The 22,386-nt window shown below is 44.0% G+C and overlaps 1 protein-coding gene across 6 annotated transcripts in view; it reads left to right on the top strand.

The window, feature by feature from the left end:
• Nucleotides 1-22,386, top strand: part of ralgapa2 (Ral GTPase activating protein catalytic subunit alpha 2) — a 177,199-nt gene that overhangs the window by 111,277 nt on the left and 43,536 nt on the right. For 5 of the 6 annotated variants that reach the window (XM_061233565.1, XM_061233536.1, XM_061233549.1 and 2 more), the window contains 6 exons: nt 827-1,010; nt 3,567-4,365; nt 6,875-6,946; nt 8,335-8,458; nt 11,173-11,328; nt 16,032-16,190. In XM_061233565.1, the coding sequence (XP_061089549.1) occupies nt 827-1,010; nt 3,567-4,365; nt 6,875-6,946; nt 8,335-8,458; nt 11,173-11,328; nt 16,032-16,190 (1,494 nt within the window). Of the gene's footprint in view, nt 1-826; nt 1,011-3,566; nt 4,366-6,874; nt 6,947-8,334; nt 8,459-11,172; nt 11,329-16,031; nt 16,191-18,595; nt 19,180-22,386 lie in introns of those variants that run through there. The other variant, XM_061233557.1, reaches the window with a different exon arrangement.

Raw genomic sequence — 22,386 nt, 5'->3', positions numbered from 1 at the left:
AATGGAGCCAAGTCACAACACTGGACAAATCCCCTTTCAAATTTGAGATCAATAACACCAAAAATGAGCATTCTGCAATGTTTTTTCTAATCTATGTCAAGGCAGTTTTCCAATTTGAAGACTCCAAAAACTGTTTGCACTTCCCCCCACCTGTCACCTTCCCCCTACCTCTCTGTCTCAACCTCCCTCTCCTTACAGCTATTCTCCCTCAGCAACAAGTCGAGAAGATCTTAAAAAATAAGTACGCTAATAACGAGAATACCATGTTATATACAAATATATTCACTGAGGTCCACTGATTGAAGTTTTTGTCAAATGCCAAACCCCCATCAACAAGTTAAACATATTCCATCATTTTTCATGCTATTTACTATTCAAAAGCAGGCTGACTCTGGTTCCTTATTTATAAGCATACTGAATAATAATGAAACATTTTGAAAATGTATTGAGATGCTCACCAATGTAAAATGGGGTCATGTCTCTAAAAATGAATGAATGTTGTGGAGTCAACAGTGTTTTCACTGTCTTCCCCAGAAATATTATACTGCACTGCAAAAACGTCTATCTTAACAAGTGTTCTTAGACTAAATCCTGTGAGATTTTTTTTTCTCTCATGTATAAAATATTAGCTCGTTGTAAGTTACTGTTTTAAGTGAAATGTTCTTGTCCCATGAGGTAAGAGTCCTGTCTTATCTCATTGGAAACATTTTTGTCTTATTTAGAAAATAAGTAAAATAAGATTTAAAGTCTCCATATGTACTAAAATATTTTTTGGTTTTTGCATTGCGCACCTGGTATTATTAACCCGTATTTTGACCTCCCCCAGGTACTACACTGTTGCGTCTCTGGGTCCAACCTCCACACTCAGCAGAGCCACTACCTCCTCAGCCTGCCCGACCTCGCCGCCACTGACTATGAGCCCTTCTTGGCCCTGGGCAACGTCAAGAGCTCCGAGCCCCCACCTCTCCACTCAACCGCCGACTTCGGCAACCTGCTCACTGTGGCAGAGGGTAGGTGGACAGGGAGTCCCCCAAGAGCTGTTGGCAGAATGGCCAACTACAGACATGTTTGGCCGGCTAATTTTAGATGTCCATTTAAGGTTTACTAATTAATTTAGTAAAACTATTTGTTCATCGGAACAAATTTTGCGATTGCTACCTGACTACTTTTCTCACCAGGCTGGCTACTGAAAGATTTGGGGAACTACTTGGGTGGATCCTCCAGGTTTTATTCGGTCACAACAATCAGCTGAATGTTTTGCTGCAGTTCCTATGAAATCTGAGTTGCTTATATGGCAAATTGAACTAGGCAAGTAGCATGCTGGCTAAGCGCAGATAAGATAGCGGGTCAACCCAGAACCTGGGTAACTCGAGCAAGAATGGGCATGTTTGTCCTCGTTAAAATAACAGAGGCAAGCGCACATTAAAAGTATTTCACACAGGTGCTAGGTACAAAAGAAGAAAAGCAAGTTAGTAAGAAAGAAGAAAGCAAAGTTTGAAACTAATACCTGTACTTCTGTTAATGTTCCCTGGTTATATATTTGACTCAATTTGCAGGTTTGTCCTGGACCATAAAATCCAGAAGCCTTTTTCTTACTGCTAGTATAATGCAGTCTCCTTCATGCACCGGAGATAGCTCACATTACAACAGAACCGTCTCCCGTGCCATTCATCTTAGCCTCTCCAAGACACAAATAATAAAATGTAATCCACATATACAGTACATATACGCATAGCATAGTCCCATTCACAGTCACCCAAAATTATTCAGCAAATACATGCTGTCACAGTGTTACCACATTTTCACCCTGTTATCATCCCTTCAGCCTTAAAACCAGATGCTGCTGCTATTCTGTGGTGCGGAAAACCCAAGAGCAAATCCCTGAAGATGGGCTTCGGCATTCAAAAATTAAAACCTCTTTCAGTTATCAGGGGGTGGGGGGGATATGTGTGTGTGTGTGGGGGGGGGGGGGTAAAACTAATGACAACCAAACAGCGGCTAATGCACGTAATGCGTTTCCTCGTATTGATTAAGGAGCTTCAAAGCCCGAACGCGTACCTAAAAGCAAGCAAGTCCGCTAAACCTCGATCAGATCACCTGCACTTTGATGGCCGCAGCCGGCACTGATGGTAGTGTCACAATGCAAGCACTTTGTTTCTTTTTCTTTTTTCTTCTTCTTTTTTGTACTCTTAATAAGGAATGAAAGGAACATATCCCTTCAGTCTGAATAGTCATAGAAGCATTTACATAACTCATAATTCAACATCAAGGTAAATAGATACCTATTCATGGCATTATGGAGGCGAGGCTCTCATTATCTTAGTAGCGGGAATCTTTTCACCATTGTAGTTGAATGGCCTTTTTCAAATGTGTCTTCAGTGATTAGGTGCCATGTGCAACGTGAGAGCATGCTAAACTATTGCGGGGAGGGTGGGGGTGTAATATGAAAATAGAAAAGCTTTTAGCAATTATGACTGAGAGCCATGTCCATTCTGCTATTATGAATGGTTGGGGGGGCAGGAGTGGTTTTCGTCAGAGTCAGGAGCTCGGAGATGGCCCTTAGGTAATCTGCAGAAGCTTCTGCACCCTGCCAAAAGTACAACTCATGTCCTTTTGAAAAGTGCGCATTACAGGGTCTGTGCAGAGGCCAGGCCCGGCCCTGGTGATGTGTAGGTTCAACTCGGGAGGATTGGAGAGCAAGCCAGGCAGCTATTCCAACTGACCTATTCCAGCTGACCATTGGCTTGCATGTCTTTTGTGGATGTCTCATTGGAAATCCCTGAAAACTCCTTAGGTTTAGAACATTAAATAACTTTACTGTTTTTTAAAATGACTGTATTTTGACATGCTCTAAAGATATTCTTATGTTGTTGTTCATGTTTATGTTTTCAGAATATGTGATCACAATCATACTTTCCAGGTTTATCCTGGTCCACATTGTCCTCAAAATGGTTGGGATGCAGTTGATTTGAATGCAGTTCAGTAGCTGATCTCGGAACAGAATTACCCTTCTAGGATATTGAGACAATTTTATGAACAGTGTTTCAATGAATATCAGCAAGACTTGCGATGTAGCCCGATGTACAGTTTTATGTACAGTGGGCTCCAGAATTATTGGCACCCCTGATAAATATTCACGAAAAGTGCTGTAAACTCAAAAATAATTTGGTTATTGACATAAGCTTTATTTTCCGACGTGTCTCATAGTATGCTTTATTAATGATTCACTGGGATCTTGGGATTTTTTAAATGCATGTATTTCCCCAAAAAAACAGATTCCACAATTATTGGCACCCCTGGTTTAATACTTTGTGCAGATTAAATGTGTTGCAATATAAGTATATCATTTTCCTGTATATTTGAACATAAAATATGGAGCATGTTGTTTATTATATGCAGCCTTTGTTCTCCATTTTTATTTAATTCTGGAGCCCACTGTGTCTGTCAAAAATAACGATTGGAACCTTGAAAGGTGGCATAGGCAAATAGGGAACCCTGTGTGCTGTTGCAGTTTGTTGTTGCGGTAATGCTAAAGGCAACAACTTCCCTCCCTTTGACCGCTACAGAAAAGAAGAGACGGAACATGGAGCTGATCCCGCTGACGGCTCGGATGGTGATGACGCACCTCGTGAACCACCTGGGCCACCATCCGCTCAGCGGGGGCCCCGCCCTCCTGCACAGCCTGGTCAACGAGAACCACGACAACCTATACGTGGAGTCATCGGAGCTGTCCTCCGACGTCTTCAAGAGCCCCAACCTGCAGCTCTTCGTCTTCAACGACAGCACGCTGGTGTCCTGCCTGCAGATCCCACCCGTCACAGAGACCTCGACGGACCCCCGCCCGGGGGCGACGGTGTCGCCCGAGGTCAGGGTGATCGTGCGGGACATCTCGGGGAAGTACTCCTGGGACGGCGGGGTCCTGTACCGGCCTCTGGAGGACGGGGAAGCGCTCCAGGGAGCCGGTTTGGTGTCGAGGCCTCTGGACCCCGGCGCCGACCCTATCCCGGACGAGCCCCCTTCCCTCTCCGGGTGTTGCTCGGAGGACGGCGAAGATGGGGAGGACGCTCTGGACAGCCTGCTGGAGAGCCTGGGTCACACCAGCCCCGAGTGCCTCCCCCAGCCCCGGCTCCAGCTCAACCAGCCCGCGCCCTCGCCCTTCGGCATGAACCCCGACCAGGAGGCTGCCATCACTGACGCCGTGCTCCGGCAGACCCAGCTGGAGGGGGAGCACGTCCGCCGCTTGTGCGGGACCCCCGGAGTCAGAGCCGCGCCCCAGAGGGAGCCCGCGCCCCAGGACCCCAAAGCACCTTTCTACTTCTGCAGACTGCTGCTCAACGACCTGGGCATGAACTCCTGGGACCGCAGGTAAGACCCCCAGGGATGGGCTGGGTCATTGGGAAAACACCGTCAGATAGCTGCCTGCAGACACCGGTCTTTGCCGGAAGGAACGAGCCGACCCCTAAGTCTTTGCCGAGTCGTTACCGTTATTTACCATGGCCTTCCTATCCGGATAACCAGGAAGGGTAGATTTCAGGGACATGATGGCAACTATTCAGTGAGATCATTTCGCACTGCTATTCAGTAAGATTACTATGCACTGCAATTCAGTAAGATCAATATGCACTGCTATTTAGTAAGATCACTATGCATTGCTATTTAGTAAGATCACTATGCATTGCTATTCAGTAAGATCACTATGCATTGCTATTCAGTAAGATCACTATGCATTGCTATTCAGTAAGATCTCTATGCATTGCTATTCAATAAGATCATTATGCATTGCTATTCAGTAAGATCACTATTTGCTGCTATTCAGTAAGATCACTATTTGCTGCTATTCAGTAAGATCACTATGCACTGCTATTCAGTAAGATCACAATGCATTGCTATTCAGTAAGATCACTATACATTGCTATTCAGTAAGATCACTATACATTGCTATTCAGTAAGATCACTATACATTGCTATTCAGTAAGATCACTATGCACTGTTATTCAATAAGATGTGGATTCATCATTGTGGTTGAAAAGCTTCATTTTGTTATCCTATTATTATGTTTCTTTTGCTTCCACCACAATGACATTTAAGTCAATACCAACAATTTGTTCAATTAGTTCAAAAAAATGTCAAGCGAAAAATGGCTTGAAATAAGATAATATTCTCTGCTTGAGAGAAGAACAAAAAAAATTGTAGGTCACATTAAAAGACTAAAACACTTTTTTTGCAATGAGAAGTAATATGTTCTTTAATATAATCAAATTAATATTCTGTTTATAGAAATGCCAAGTAGACCCACCTTCAACACTGGACTGGAATTATAGAGTGGATTTTGAGACATATTTTGTGCTTGGCATCGTCTGACATTCAGAGCAATGCATTATGATGCTTTTACATGAAGTGGAGCCTTTGTGGAATGCTTCTGCATCTGCGGCTTTGATCTCTGATCAAGCGTTTGCTGGTCTCTGCCTGCCGCATTCTCTTTCTTTACTGTGTAACATTTTCTGTGTGTGTGTGTGTGTGTGTGTGTGTGTTTGTGTGTGTGTGCATGCATATACACTCACTGAGCACTTTATTAGGAACCTATACTAATACTGGGTAGGGCCTCCCTTTGCTCTCAAAACAGTCTTTGTGACAATTCTTCGTGACATGGATTCCGCAAGATGTTGAAAATATTCTGTTCCATGTTGACGTGATTGCGTTGTGCAATTTCTGCAGATTTGTCAGCAGCACATTTATGCTATGAATCATCTGTTCTGCCACATCCCAAAGGTATTCTATTGGATTTAGATCCGGTGCCTGGGAAGGCCACTGAAGAACATTGAACTCATTGTCATGTTCATGAAACTTTTGAGACGACTTTTGCTTTGTGGCATGGTGCATTATCATGCTGGAAGTAGCTGTTAGAAGACGGGTACACTGTGTCCATGAAGGGATGCACATGATCAACAACACTATACTGTACAAATAGGCCGAGGCATTCAAGCTATGTTTGATTGGTATTAACAGTGCCCAAAGTGTGCCAAGAAAACATTCCCCACACCATTACACCACCGCCACCAGCCTGGACTGTTGACACAAGGCAGGTTGGGTCCATGGATTCATGCTCCGTGGATTCATAGATTGGCACCAAATTCTGACCCTACCATCTGTATGCCTCAGCAGAAATCGAGATTCATCAGACCAGGCTACGTTTTTCCAGTCTTCAACTGTCCAGATTTGGTAAGCCTGTGCCCACTGCAGCCTCAGCTTTCTGTTCTTGGCTGACAGAAGTGGAACCCGACGTGGTCTTCTGCTGTTGTAGCCCATCTGCCTCAAGGTTCAACATGTTGTGCATTCTCAGATGCATTTCAGCTCACCATAATTGTACAGTGTGGTTTTCATAGGAGGTTGTCAAACCAGTCTGGCCATTCTCCATTGACCTCTCTCATCAACAAGGCGTTTCCAGCCGCAGAACTGCCACTCACTGGATGTCACTTTTGCGTGTGAAAATCCCAGGAGATCAGCAGTTAGAGAAATACTCAAACCAACCTGTCTTGCACCAGCAATCGTGCCACGGTCACTGAGATCACATTTTTTCCCCCATTCTAATAGTTGATGTGAACATTAACTGAAGCTCCTGACCCGTATCTGCATGATTGTATGCATTGAACTGCTGCCACACCATTGGCTGATTAGATTATCGCATGAAGTAGGTGTACAGGTGTTCCTAATGAAGTGCTCAGTGGGTGTATATTCGTGTGTATGCACATGCATGCGTACATGCATAGGCGAGTGCATCTGTATGTGTGCTTGGGGCTATATGCAATGAATTTCTTTGGGCTACATGCAAGTACATGCAAGTTTTTTCTCCTTTTTTTCTTTTCTTCTCCATCAGGAAAAACTTTCACCTCCTGAAGAAGAACTCGAAGCTCTTGAGGGAAATTAAGAATTTGGATTCAAGGCAGTGGTGAGTTCTTCTACCGTGTGGCGAGATGCACAGTGCCTCTAACGAGATCAAAAAACCTCCTTCTCTCCGGTCGTGAATTCTCACTCAAAAAGAATCGCCCCGTGTCTGCTTTTCGAGTCTCGGTCGTAATGACTTCTATTATGAACCCACCCACCCCCCCCTATTTCAGCCATCTTTATCACACCTCTCTCGGCGAAAAGCCAGCTCCGGGTCGTCTGCTCTTAATGAAACCGCGGCTAAATCTTTAAAGGGCACTCGAAAGGGGACGCGTCTTAGCGCCCGCTAAAAGCCGCTAGCCTGCCCTAATCCACATCATCTCTGGCCTGATCACAGCCCCGCGCTGTTCGGTGCACGCGCTGATCGATAGGCACTCCAAGTCGCTAATTACCGGGCCTTGTTAAAGAATACCCGGAGGACCGCCTGACACATGGCAACCCCGGTGAATCACGGAGTGCAGAGCTGCTCAGATTTACCGTGGCTGAAAGCACTTCCTTGACAACGGAGAAAGACACGTCGAGTCTCCTGAGGGGGTAAACGATTGCAGCTTGCCAGGAGGTTTGCCACAAAGGAATAAGAAAGCGCATCTCAGCACTGTGGCAGGAAAAGGCGATTAAAATGTTTTTTCCGCCGTGTTGTGTGCTTTGTTTGTTTTTTTTTTTATTACTATTTGGCTCGCGCGTTAATCCTCGGTCGCCAAATCATGGCCTCTTCAAGCGGGGCTGGAAATTGAGCTTGTCCGTTCGGCCAAGGCGAAGTGCCGAAAAGAGAGCGCTAGCCCGTCGGGCGAGTTGCAGTTCAAAAGTGTGTGACGTGCTAAAAACCGAAAGTCATGCTCAATTGCGTATTTATCGCTCATATTCCTATACGTCAAGATGTGCCCGTGGTGTCATGGTGTCAGTCTCTCCTTTTTTTCGACAGTCGATTGAGTTTCCCTGGCCCCAAACCCGGATTAAAAGTGGTGAAATTGACATACCCATTAGCAGCTATGTCCTGGAATATATTAGAACTACCCATTTTGCACTTCTTCCAGTATACACAGATGGCTCAAGAGCCCCAGAGGCAGGGCGTACAGTGGCATGTGCCATACTTTAATACAGGGGACTGTGGGCATCTTACAGATGGTACATCGGTACATACTGCGGAGATGGTAGCTATCCAGATGGCACTTGGCTGGATAGAAGAGCTAGTACCAGCTAAGGTTGTAATCTCCTGACTCCATGGCAATATTGCTTAGCCTGTTAACATTCCAGTCCTGCCGGATGGATCTATTCATGTTGTTGTATAGACTGAGACGGATAGGGACAGTTTTCTCTGGGTGCCTGCACATAAAAGGCAGAAACCGCATCGCTGCAGGAATGTTGTCGTGACAATGTTCGTATGTCTTGCAGTCGAGAGACGCACAAGATCGCCGTGTTCTACATCGGCGAGGGCCAGGAGGACAAGTGCTCCATACTGTCCAACACTGAGGGGAGCCAGGCCTATGAGGACTTTGTGTCTGGACTGGGCTGGGAGGTACAATTTACAAACACACACACACAGACACACACACACACTTGGTGCTGACACGAGCCTTTTTGTGACCCTAAGTGGGACATCTTTTGAGGATTCACCTTCCAGTGGAAGCTGACCTACTTACCCACCAACCTGTATGATTTGAATGTGTAAACTTACTTCTCTTCTGCGTTACCGACCATGACACAGACACAGCATCTGAGTTTCAACTACAGTTTGTTTGAAAAGTTAAAACTTAGTAGATTAAGTACAATGCTTTGTACTTTGGAGCTGAAAGGCGGAATGAAATTGCTTCCACACTATTTGAAAAGGAGGAGGGAGAACGAACTTATCTACGACTACCAGGTTGAAAGTTGGCTAGGTGATTGGCTTGGTTGGTTACGATCTAGTAAGCAGACGCATGTTATTTTTCTGATCAAATTTAACTGACAAAATAGATTAAGATATATTGAATGTACTGTGCATTATTTAAATAATATACATTCACCTTGGGCTCAAACATTTTCATATTTATCTGTAATGCACCTATAGCAGGTTGTGCTATTTTTATAAGCTAATACATAAAACCAGCCTTGTTTATGTTACTATATAACTGATTGTAGTTCATTTACACAAATGGTAAATATAAGAAATGTTAGATTAGCAAACTGACACATAGAATATGATGCTTAAAAAAGGCATTACATGTTTGTTTGGTCATTTGTATTGACTAGTATTGTTTTGGTGCTCTCAATTTTTTCTGATATGTTTCTGCTTCATGGTCAGGTCCTGTCAAACATCCTCCAGCAATCAAATCTATCAGAGACAATAGCTGGATTTCTCAGAATCTATTCATTTTGGGGTGCCTATCATTTTCACTTTTCGTACACAAGTGCACTTTCTGCATTCGCACACGCATGCAGTCACATGGCAGGGGATGCAGATTGTGGTTGGCATTGGAGGCTCAACATTGAACAAAGAAAAGAAAATAAATTAATATACCCACACATTACACAATAGCACAACACATCAAGGGAAAGATGCTTCTGCAGAATAAAAAGTCTAAATAGTGCCCTCTATGGATAGAGGAGCACATAGCACTATTTGCAGTTCTTGAAGATAAATCACCTGTTAGATCATTGGAGCAGGCATAGAATCACACTGCTGAATGTGTTAAAATCAAATCAATTTAAATATGACGGTTCGCTCTGCTGTCAATAATTACTGGTATAGTTTGGAAGTTTAAGTTGAGTACTACAGCTGGTATCAAATTACATCACTAAATTATGATGTGAGGCATTAATCAAGACTAAGAGACACACAGCACACTAACCATTGGACATGTTAATTTATGGAAAAGTACATTTGCAACAATGCAATTTTTAGCAGTAAATAATTAGAAATTAAGGAACTTAAATAAATATGCTTGCAAATTAAAGCAAGCAAGTGCCCCTTAGATAAATCTCTGTAGGAGAGTTTATAGACTAGCTTTCCAGCCCTGCCATTTTAGCTAGCATCGGAAGGAGACTGTCATTAACCCAACCAGCACCAGGTCATGACTTTGACTAAGCCGTCGTCAGACACCGTGGAAAAAACACCATGCATCCATGCATGCACATGCACTCAGACAAAATCACATGGCACTAACACCATGAAAATGAACACAAAATTCTCCACTGCAAAGTTAGTGTGCCTGCATGACAAAAAAGGTTAAGCGTATTTGTTTATGATACAGTATGTGTTTATGGTTGTGTGTTCGTGGTTCTATTGCGTGGAGGGTGAGTTTGTGAGTTTATTTGTTTTCGTTTGAGGAATGGGTCGTGTGTTTGTTAGCATTCTTACAGGATACTCTGAGAGTGTTTGTGTGTTTCTGTGCCTAGGTCAAATACGTAAATGTTTTCGATTCAGATTTTTGTACACTTTACTGAGCTGGAACCTTTCAAATACTCTTTAAAAAAAATAAAAAATAGCAAACCCTGCCTTCTGGTAAATTACAGCAGGCAAGATCAATCTAACAGAAGTAGAGTGCAGAAAATTATTTTAATCCAGAACAATGACATGTTTGACCCAGGTTTGTTGCCTGTTTGGTATGGATCACATGCTTGTGTGGAGGGCTCTCTTTGTGTCTGTGCTTGGTCATTGTTTTTTTAGCATGACAAAGTTGGCTTTTGTCTGTGCTTGGTTGTTGTTTGTTAGTGTGATGCATTGGGTTGTGTCTGCACTTGGTTGTTTGTTAGTATGAGGATCATATGCAGTTTCTCTGCTTGGTTGTAGTTTGTTAGTGTGAGGGCTCTGTGTGTTTCTGCGCTTGGTTGTTTTTTGTTAGTGTGAGGGCATTGTGTTGTGTCTGTGCTTGGTTGTTGTTTGTTATCATAAGGGTGTTGTTTTGTTTCTGTGCCTTGTTGTTTGTTAGCATGAGGGTGTTGGGTTGTGTTGTGTCTGCACCTTGTTTTAGTTTCTTAGCATAAGGGCATTGGGTTGTGTTGTGTCTGCACCTTGTTGTAGTTTGTTAGCAAATGGGTCTTGGGTTGTGTTGTGTCTGCACCTTGTTGTAGTTTGTTAGCAAATGGGTGTTGGGTTGTGTTGTGTCTGCACCTTGTTGTAGTTTGTTGGCATAAGGGCGTTGGGTTGTGTTGTGTCTGCACCTTGTTGTAGTTTGTTATTGTGTAGTTTGTTATTGTTTGTTGTGGGGCAGAGCGAGTGACGGCCTTGTTGTGACTGGCCTCGCCCTGCAGGTGGACCTGGCCACGCACTGCGGCTTCATGGGCGGCCTGCAGAGGAACGGCAGCACCGGACACACCGCACCCTACTATGCTACCTCCACCGTGGAAGTCATCTTCCACGTGTCCACCCGCATGCCCTCCGACTCTGACGACTCCCTCACCAAAAAGGTACCTCCCCACGTCCCCACAGCCATCCTTCACACCCGTACAACCCAGACCAACCCAGACAAAAGTGTAACTGTTTTGTATTCGAATACTTTTATGTGTTCGTGTGTTCACACACTTTGTCTGCACACATCCACCTGTACCAGCTTACAAACTTACCTGCATCAGTACATACCCACCTGAACCATGTTACACTAGAGGTGGGGGAAAACATTGATACAAAATAGTATTGTGATACTTTGTGGCGGCAACGATGGATAGTTTCTTGAAACATGTATATTTTATAATGCACCTTATTTTTGTCATGATTTTAATGCAGGGCACGCGGTGACAAACCACCCTAAATAAAAGCATTGTGAACAAAGTATCTTGATAGTGTAGTATCGTCAGTTACTCCCACCCATATGTTACACACTTACCATTGTCTGCTTGAACCACTTAACCTACACCTAGCCACATACTTACCTTTAGCAACTCCAGAACTGCGTAAAATACGTAATACTACTTTTCTATGCTTTACTGAGCTTGTCTGGTGTATTGGAACCTATGAAATACTCTCAAAAAGCGCAAACCCCGTCTTCTGGTCCTCTTGGTGGACAGAGTTGCACCAGGCGAGATCAGTCGAGCACAGGAAAGTATTTGAATCCAAAATGTACCGGACCCAGGTCCGGCCTACACCTGCTTTGGGTTCACGGAGCTGCACGGTCAGCAGGTGCTAAAAAAGCGTGTAAAGTGCAGCAGAAGCGCTGCAGGCGGCAAACGTATCCGTCTTATTCAAACCCGCCGCTCCAGCAGCCCGCGCCTCCTCGTCCCCCCGCGATCGCAGAGATGAACAAGCCAGATTCCCCATGGTTCCCGTCGATTACCAGGCCCGGAGGCCGCGGGGGGAGAGGAGGAAAGAGCGCGCGGCGGTGAAGAGGCGTGTGACGGGCGGGTAATGAGAGCCATTCGTCCTTATCGAGCCGTCTCTCCGCTCATCGTGACCGGGGCCCGGATTCAGCCATTATCTCCGTGAGCCAGGGGCAGGCGCAGTGCACGCCAACGGGGCCCTTCTATCTGATCCTCCCCACGCCGGCGGGGAAATCAATAGCCGCATCAGCGTGGGGCCCCCGACTCGCCCCGGCAACCGCGGTTAGCGCCGCGAAATGAACCGCCGGGTTCCCAGCCCGCGCCGGAAATGTTATCATGCGCCGTCCCGCCGAGAGAGGAAATTCATCTCGGCCTCCGCCCGCCGCTCACTACCCCCCCCCCCCCCCGGCTGAAATGGAGAGTCCGACCCCGTGCCGAAGCTCTGCTTGGCAAGAACGGAATTTTGTCCCTTTTTTCTGATGTCGGATTTCTCCGCCCGCCTCGACTGGGAGCGTCGGAGGGTCCGGCTCGGGCGGGAGTGTGCCGTCGGCTCTCCCTGGCTCGTTTGAGAAGGCGAGGTGTCGTAATAGAGCCCCCCTGTCCTTCTGGCCTGCCCTCCGCCCCTTTCCAAAACGCCAGAGGGGCGAGGGGAGCCGGTCCAATCGCAGGGGCGTCTCAGAGGCCGAATGGCCATTTTTACAGGTTAGTCTCTGCCAAGCAAGTTCTTCGGGTCTCTGTACCAAACAAGAGCCTGGTTCTCATCCTTGAAGACAACATCTCCCCTCCCCCCACCCCTGGCGATTTAGGAAAAAACATCTTGAATTCCTCAATCCAATTTTGGGAGCAGCTGCCAGCTGTAATGTGGTTATTGGGGGCCTGGGGTACAGCCTGGTGTCATGGTGACAAGTGGCCCCCGCTGTGACCTCCGTCCGCAGGCCCCAACAACAACTCCTACCTAAAATTGGGAAACATGTATTTTTCAATTATACAACTAAATTAAGAATTGAGCACAAGTATTTGACAACAAAAGATGGGTGCGCTCTAAGAACGTTGCTAGTGTACCCTGACTTCCCTGTGAATTTGTTGTGGCCATGACCGTGGCAGTAATGTCAGCAATGTCAGTTGGAACTATAGACCTGTAACTGTTTATCCATATCTTAAACCGTGCATGCAAGGAAACAGAATGAGCTGAATTTACATTGCTGCTCAGAGCCTGTTCTTCCAGAGTGTCATTTTCTAATTCCATTAATAACATGTTTGCTGTTGTTGGCTGACATGTTCATCCATATGCTCTCCCTCCGTTGGTGTTTTTCTTCAATTAAACACTTTGTTTTCGAGCATGATGCATGGTGACAACTCGATTGTTGAGATTATCATTTCTGCGTGAATGCATTTTTGAAAGGTTTGAGAGATGTTTCTGCTTTTTCTTTCTCAAGTAGAGATCTCTGATGTCGTTATTACATGCTTGTGCCTTTAATTACTCTTTAATTAGCCTGCAATAGCATGCATGCTAATGAACTGCCATCAATTAACCCTGTATTGTCTGTATTTAAAACTCCTGTCGTTAATTAGTGCGACCTCCTGTTTAATTACTTTATCTTGCAAAGTAAACTAGAAAAAGCCTCCAGTGTGTGCTGCACTGACAATAGTCAGTGTTCTATCGTCCCATATTAGAGAAAAACATGCATGCACTCTTACTGACATTTGAGAATTGCCGTTAATGTGTTCAACAGTTTATCGTTGTATTGTTGATATTTTTATTGACTTATTAATTAATTAATTTATTTTATTTATTTATTTTTATTTACGCGCACAAGCCATTGACCTTCAGGGCACACGTATCCGACTCGTGAAAACAGTGTCATTAGCATGTTGTGGATTTGTTTAGCATTAGCCCGATTAGCATAATTATGGGTTTAATGCAGAATCTGTTAATTACATTTTTGATGGCGAGGGCACGCATCCTTAATGGCTCATTAGTGCCCATCTTGTCGGCAGATGTGTTTTTCCCCCCTTTCCCGTGGCTCAGAGTGCTGTCTTCACCACCTATTGTACACGGAGCCAAGCTCGGGGCATTAAATAAAGAGCATGACTCCCGGAGCATGCCTCTTCCCCCCTACTCGCCCCTCGTCGCCGCGGGAGAGCGTGGCTCCGGGTTAAAAACGGCACCGTTCCTTTAAAAAATAAAAAACCGAACAAAAAGGGCCTCCTTTATGCCACACGTTCACCGTGTTCTTGTTCACTTCTTGGTCAGAATAGTCTCTCGTAGTTACGAGAGACTATTCGTAAAACTGTTTAGAATTTTATCACTGGCTCGATTCGCTTTCTTTTTCGACTGACAAAACTGACGGCCAGTTTTGTTAATATTAACAACTCAGCATTAAAGCTATTTATTTGTTTTATTGGTATTGTCCCACACAGGAAAGAAAGAATGCCATATGTTTCAAATATAAGGTCATGTATTTATTATACATGGCAAATTTACAGGACCATAAGTATTTGGACAGTGGTAAAATTTCTGTTCTTTTGGCACTGTACTCCAGCACATTGGATTTGAAATGAAATAATGAATATAATGCAGATTGTCGTCTTCAATTTCAGTATTTACTACATCCCTATCAGGTGATCTGGGTCAGAATAACATCCATTTTTATGCTTCGTCCCCCCATTTTAAGGGACCAAAAGTAATTGGGCAATTTGTTTCTTGGGTATTTCTGAATAATTGGGTATATTCAGTTGTTTCCTTGGTGCAGGTATAATAAAACTATCAGTATCTAGTTTTGATTCTAGCCTGTTATTGGTGTTTGTCAACATGAGGACCAGATTTGTGGAAGCCATTAAAACATTGAGTAATTAGGAAAAATAACAGTCAGACCATCAATATGCTTACCGAAACAACTGGAACATCATTAAGAAGAAATAGCACTGGTGTATGTTCAGGATCACTGCCATGTTGTGGGATGATGCACCTTCCTATGAGAGGCATTTCATTGAACTTGGGCAGATATGGATGTAAATACCGTCATAGTAAGGGTGGCAGTTCTGCACTTTAACCTCACATCCATTGTTTAATTTCAAATCTAATGTGCTGGAGTGCAGAGCTAAAACAGAAATTTTACCACTGTCCAAATACTTTACAGACCTCATTGTGTATGTGGATTCTCAAATATGTATGTCATGGATGATTTTCATTTCACATCTGCAATTGGTAGAAAACTGCTCTGCGATTGGTAGAGAACCAGACTAATATATATTTTTAACCAGTGCTGTAGATTGCCATTTTGGCACATTTTAGTGCAAACAGTCTGTTTAATCTCCCTTAAAAATGGTTATTTATTTTGGCAGCTGGCCCAATGGAAATGTAGGCTACTGTGGGTACACCAACCTACTGGCCCAAATTAACATCAAGCCCTACTTAGCCGGCCAACATCTTATTCAATAGGCTACTAAGCCTTTAGAGTGGTAAACCAAATGTTTTGTTTTGGCACTGTAGGCTAGATGTTCTGCTGGTTAGCTAACAGAACAACACATGCAACTTCAGTGAGTCTTAGCTAAACTTTTTAAAGTTTGATTTATTTAGTGATAACATTAGTTATTAATGCCGATAGCAGGCTATTCAGCCCAGCAATGCTCGCCTTTTCCTACCGCTAAAGTGTACTTTCTGCTTAATTTGCTCAAAGCTAATATCTAACACCTTATCAAGCCTGGTCTTGAAAAACCCCTCAGTGTTTCTGCCTATTTTGTACCAATGTCCAAATACTTTTAGACTGCACTGTATATTCTATTAATGGAACAGTCCAACACCCCCCCCCCCCCCCTCCTTGCTAATCCGTTAATCCATGTCTCGCACCCCCCAGCTGCGTCACCTAGGAAACGATGAGGTCCACATCGTGTGGTCGGATCACAAGCGGGACTACCGACGGGGGATCATCCCCACAGACTTTGGCGACGTGCTGATCACGGTGTACCCCATGAAGAACCACATGTTCTTCATCCAGATCATGAAGAAGCCGCAGGTACGTCGTGTTGGACTCGCTCCACTCCAGCCGAGGGGAGCTTTGGGAGCAGTGGGCAGATTTGAAGGACCTCAAACTCGGGACCCGAAGGGGTTTTCTGGGACAGATGTCCAGTAACCTTCAGGATTGACCGGAGAGTTCTGCTCTGAATTCATGCATTCTCTAACACACACAAAACACATTAATGCTCTCACAAACACACGCACACACAGTGTACAGTAACAGTGTGGGTACAGTGCCATATTATTCGTTGGTAGTGAAAAAAGATGTGTGTATGCACATGGAATTGATGTATATTCGTACTTTGTCAGAACTGAGGGAAACAATGGGAAAAGAAACTTGGTGAAAGTAGCAGAAAATGTCTGATGCAAGCTCTGACTGTGTGTTTACCCAAGGCTGCGCTTCAAAAAAACACCTCTCGGTTGCCGGGACGTTTTTTTTTTTCACGGGTCTGCGGGCTGCGCTCTAATCTAGCGCGGGCGGCGTTGGCCTTTTGCAGAACCCTGTCCATTACCGGCTGTGTCGGCATGCTGCCTTTCGTGTCTCCCGCCTTTAATCTTCGCCTCTTCGCCGGAGTGCACGCGCGCTCAGATCTCAGATGCTCTCAGACGCGCTCTAATGCAGGAGGGCCTGATCTGGCAGCCGCCTGGGCGATTTCACTCCTGCCTGTCTGCCTCCACCCTCAATAGAAATAAATAAATAGTTTTTGTCACTGAGTTTGCCCGGTGTATTGGAACAAATGAAACTATCCTAAAAGTGTAAACCCTGCCCATCTACTCCTCCTTGTAGGCTCAAATACAACAGGCAAGATCAATAGAATGCGGAAAATATTTTAATCCTATACAAATTGAACCCAGATCTGCTTTTAAAAACTGTACCAGTGCCTAAACGGTACCAAAACTTCTTGAAATTAAAGGGCAAATGACAACATTAAAAATTTTTATTTTTCGTTTTAATGATGTTTATAATTAACTTATAATTTATGCAGTTTCACCTTTGACGTTAGCTAGCTTGCTAACAGTACCCGCTCTGGTGGAGCGAGTGTAAAATTAGCTAGTGAAGGCGTTTCAGGAGGCATGGGTGAGCGTTGTGTCTGTTGCCTGTAACTTCCTTTTTCAGAACACCAGCGAATGGTGAAGAGTAGTGAATGTTTCAATCAGCAGTGCTGCCTAAAGGAGATTTGTCTTGAGGAAACAAGTATTGAGATGTGCATTATGGGGAGGGTTTAGATTTGTCTTGAGGAAAGCGAGTATTGACATTTGTGTTGCGTAAGGGGAGGGTTTATATTTGTCTTAAGGAAAGCAGGTACTGAGATTTGTGTTAAAGAGAGCATTTAGATTTGTCTTGAGGAAAGCAGGTATTGAGATTTGTGTTAAAGGGAAGATTTAAATTCGTGTTGAGGAAAGCAGGTATTGAGATTTGTGTTAAAGGGAAGATTTTAATTTGTGTTGAGGAAAGCAAGTATTGAGATTTGTGTTAAAAGGAGGGTTTAGATTTGTCTTTGTTATTTTTTGGATCGAACTTCATGTGTTTTGCCATTTGTAGATTTGATGCTTTAACTTGTTGACAAACCTATGCACTTGTAAGTCGCTTTGGACTAAAAGTATCTGCTAAATGACTAAAATGTAAATGTAAATTACTGGTGCTAGTGAAATATGTTTGGGGTGTCAAACCTGAGTCAACTGTGCAATGCCTTTTTTAATTATGACTTTACACAATCCATGAAAATGTATGGGCACTTGCACAGAATCGATCACTTTGCTGTCTGACTCGATATCTTAAAATGGCAGAACTCCTTTTATTGGTTCTGTTTTGAATCAGAGACTTATTTTCCACTATGTGCATGTTTTGTGTGCATGTCTGGGTGTGTTTCTTTCAGTGGATTTTGAGTGTTTGTGTGTATGTGAGTGGGTGTGTGTGTCTGTGTGTGTGTGTGCCTGTCTGGGTGTGTTTCTTTCAGTGGATTTTGAGTGTTTGTGTGTATGTGAGTGTGTGTGTATGTGTGTATGTGAGTGGGTGTGTGTGTGCCTGTCTGGGTGTGTTTCTTTGAGTTGATTTTGAGTGTTGGAGTGTTTGTGTGTATGTGTATGTGAGTGTGTGTTCTGTGTGTGTGTGTGTGTGTGTGTGTGTGTGTGTGTGTATGTGTGTTTGTGTATGTGTATATGTGTATGTGTATGAGCATGTGGCGTGTGTGTGTCTGTGTCTATGTATGGGGTGTATGTATGTGTCTGTATGTCTGTGTGTGTGTGTGTGCGTGTGTGTGCGTGTGCGTGTGTGTCTGTGTGTCTGCATGTGGGTGTGTGTGTGTGTCTGTCTTGATTAATTAGGCAAAGTAATTATCCTGAACTGTGGCTGCGTCTTAGCTCAGACAAAACCGTTTCTTTCCCCCTCCCACGGAACAATAGGAAGTCTGTCACCATGAATGTCCCCCGCACGTCACAGATGCACCAGGACGGCTCAGACAATGAGAGCCCCCTGGAGGAGAGGGGAAAGAGGGGGAGTCTCTGGCCAAACGTGGGCAGAGCTGGGGGGGAATGCAGCCCTACCACCATGGCCACCCCGTCTCCGCGGAATCCGGGCACGGCTACGTGATTGGCTGTGCCCTGCCACCAGGGACTGGTCTGATTTTCTCTGCCCAAGATGGAGGTTTTAAGTGCTACTGAAACAGCTGGGGGAGAGGGAGGGGGGATCTGACAATGGCTTAATCCCTGTACTTGAACCAGCATTAATAACTTGGAAGAGTGCTGCGTAATTTGACATTCATAACAGTTTCTGGGTCAACAGCTATTAAGCTTCAGTGAATTAGGCCCCCTCCCTCCCACACACATACTCAGACCAAACCTTATTCGAGTTGTGCACTATTGTGTGCTTTAACTGTGCTCCTGAAATTTTCACAAATGTGTTGTGTATTTTTCTCTGGTCCTGGGGTTGTCTCTGAGGGAAAATGGGTTGGAAACTGTGCTTTTTTTATCAACAGGTATACTAATAAGCTTCTGTGTTTTAGGATTTCTTAAACCAGACATGTGCGATTGGGAAGTCTCCAATTTCCCCATCTTCTGTGACTGAATTGCAATCTGCGAATGTTTTTACCAAATGATATTGCACATTTAATTATTGGGACTTTATATTGGTAATTTGCTATATATTCCAAATTTTTATGTTTGATATGGAATTATGAGGCAAAAGTTCTGAACATGGCGGCATGGATGGTGCAGTGGGTAGCACTGCCGCCTCACAGCAAGAATGTCCTGGGTTCGAATCCCGGTCGGGTGGGGCCTCTCTGCGTCTGCGTGGGTTTCCTCCGTGTACTCCGGTTTCCTCCCACAGTCCAAAGACATGCAGGTTTAGGCTGATTGGAGAGTCTAAATTGCCCGTAGGTATGAGTGTGTGAGTGAATGGTGTGTGTGCCCTGCGATGGACTGGCGACCTGTCCAGGGTGTATTCCTGCCTTTCGCCAAATGTATGCTGGGATAGGCTCCAGCCCCCCTGTGACCCTGTTCAGGATAAGCGGGTTAGGATAATGAATGAATGAATGACTGAAGTTCTGAACATTATATTTTATGTCTTCCCCAAACAAAAAGCCATTTTAGAATAAAAGCAGGTTTTGTGGTTAGTCTTCCCATTTTTGATTTGTTATTTATTTATCATTGCGCACTTAAGAGTGAATTTGCAGTCTTAGTTTTAGCCTTTGCTTTTTCCTTTTAGTTCGACATAAAGAAACATGAAAATGAGGACATTGTCTTTGAAAGGAAAGCAAACCATTTGGACTCAATTCAACATGTCAAAATTGGGCATGTCAAAATGCACTGAAGACAAACTGCAGTTGATGACTTGGTGAAATCACTGGCAGTCATGTTGGGATGAAATCACCATACTGGGTTGAAAGTGTCACAATCTCCCATTTGCAGAGGACTGGGAAATGCTACCCTGCAAGACACTGCGGCCTCGTTAGCTAAACAGCCTCGTTAGTAAACAGAAAAGCAAGGTTAAAATTAGTTGGAAGGTAGAGCAGTGAGTCTGTAATTACAAAACAAAATTGAATGACAGAACAACTTTCGTAGTACACGGAAGCGTCTTGTCTGCCTACATGAGAAAACACATCCAGACTCCTTGGGTGGCACTATGCAGGAGAGTAGTGTCCAAAACACACTTCCAAAACAACCAAAGAGCTCATCTGTGAAAGTAGGAAACGTTCCCTGTTCAAATACTGATCAAATCCTGAAGATGGGCCTATCATAGACTCTGCAGAACAAGCAGGAGCTGAACAAAAAGCTTGGAAAAGCATCCGAAAAGAAGTTTGGTGACATCACTGGGATCCAAGTTTGAATCAGTTACTCTGAGAACCACTAAATACTCATTTTGCTCAGTTTTTATACTCTCCTATTAGCAGGTGGAATACTGACCGGTGGAACTTGTTTACTAAATGGTTGAACTTGTTTACTTAGATTATGAAATAACTAGAAATAAGGTGGCATTCTGTATTTTGCCTCACATTCAGATTTTTATCTCAAATCCAGATTGCATCAATATATACTGTCGCAAAATAACAGTTTTCATAGTCATAGTTATGGAGGGAACTGCGTGTTAAATTGAATTGAGTTGTTTCTTGCATGAAGGCTGGTGCAGTGCAACACTTCAGCCGTTGTGCTCCTTGCATCAGTTAGCAGAATGCTGCAGTGTTTGTACAACGTTGCAACAATGTCATCAGACTACGACAGCGTTACCTCAGCACTGTGCTTCCTCTCATTAGGGGTAGTTATATTAAGATGAGTTCATTCCGGAAATGGATGGACCAAATTAGTATTAAAAGCATTCTAATAGGGCATTCGGTCTTCGGTCTGCACTGCTTGTTCCTTAAAGGTACAATTTTTGTTGACATTGTTACAAGACCATTGTTAAACCCTTCGTAACGTTGAAAAATGATCACTGACATGTTGGCTCAGCCTCTGTCTGTGTTTATAGTCATTAAATTCAGGTTTCAAAGTGTACAGTTGGTGCACCGATACTCTGTACCGAAACATTGTACAGCTGTACAATAATTCAAGCTCATTGGTTGAAAATTGGTTCTAATTGCCACAGCCAATGGCGTTTTGACGTCAGCACGTTCACAGAGACGGGGGAGGGATAAATAGTGTTGTGGTTTGAGGTTGTTTGTTGCTGCAATTCCTCTCTTGACAGAAATGACCTATTGTACCTTTAAGAAAATGAAGAAATGTGCCGTTAGCTAACCCTTTCGTGGGTGTTGTATCCGGTGTAAGGGTAATTTTCTTAATTGATTCTTAATTGACAATGTGTGTTAACATAAAGACAATCACGTGATTACAAATGACCTTTCAGTGATAATCCTTTTTACTATTAGACCACTTTCTGAATTAAGTGCTTACTATGAGTCTTTCTCTGGCTCTCTAGCAGACAGACAGCCTTTGACCTTAATATCTCTGCCTATCAGCTAGCACATTCTGGTCTTACAGCAAGGTCAACAAGGGGTATTCAGAAGACAAAATACTGATAAATGTTCGTGGCCAGCTTCATGTCTTTTCGTTTTGGTAAAGCCCCCCCTTCTGGAAAAGGGTGTATAAGAGTCTTACTGTGTCTGATGCAAATCAGAAAGCCGGTAAGCTCTCTCACTTTCTGTCATTTCTTTGCAAATAAATACGAAAGTTAAACTCAAGTATATAGATATTGTTGTTTTTACTGGGATCTGTTTCATCAGATGATGCTCACTTGTGAAATGTTAAAAAGGGCATTTTTCCCTATCACCGGCGATGGCTTTGTTCAGAGACACTCAGAATGGCACTCGAGAAGGACTGCTTCACCAAACAGCTGCTGTTGTCAGACATCGGATGAAGCAGAATTCTTGTTTCCACTACCTGCCAACACTGTTAAATAGAGGAATTCACAAGATAAAGAGGCCTCTGATTTCTACCGTTTTCAGACTAGGTTCAGGGCAGGGTCGGAGAACGACGCAGGTTCAACTTCACTTAAATGCTATTTCGGAGGCACTCTTCTTCAGACTTAGTTGCAAGCCAATCTGTCCAATCTGAACCCGTGGTTCCTTCATAAGTTTGACCCCTTAGCATGGAGCTGTGAACACTTTGAACTGGTTAAAACCAGTTCTCACTCACGCTAATACTAAACAGGGCGGCCTGTAGCGTAGTGGTTAAGGTAAATGACTGGGACAGGCAAGGTCGGTGGC

The sequence above is a fragment of the Conger conger genome, chromosome 1 (genome assembly GCF_963514075.1).
Source record: "Conger conger chromosome 1, fConCon1.1, whole genome shotgun sequence".
Lineage (NCBI taxonomy): Eukaryota > Metazoa > Chordata > Actinopteri > Anguilliformes > Congridae > Conger > Conger conger.
Note: the sequence above shows the minus strand (reverse complement) of the source record. Positions and strands in the feature narration are given on the sequence as shown.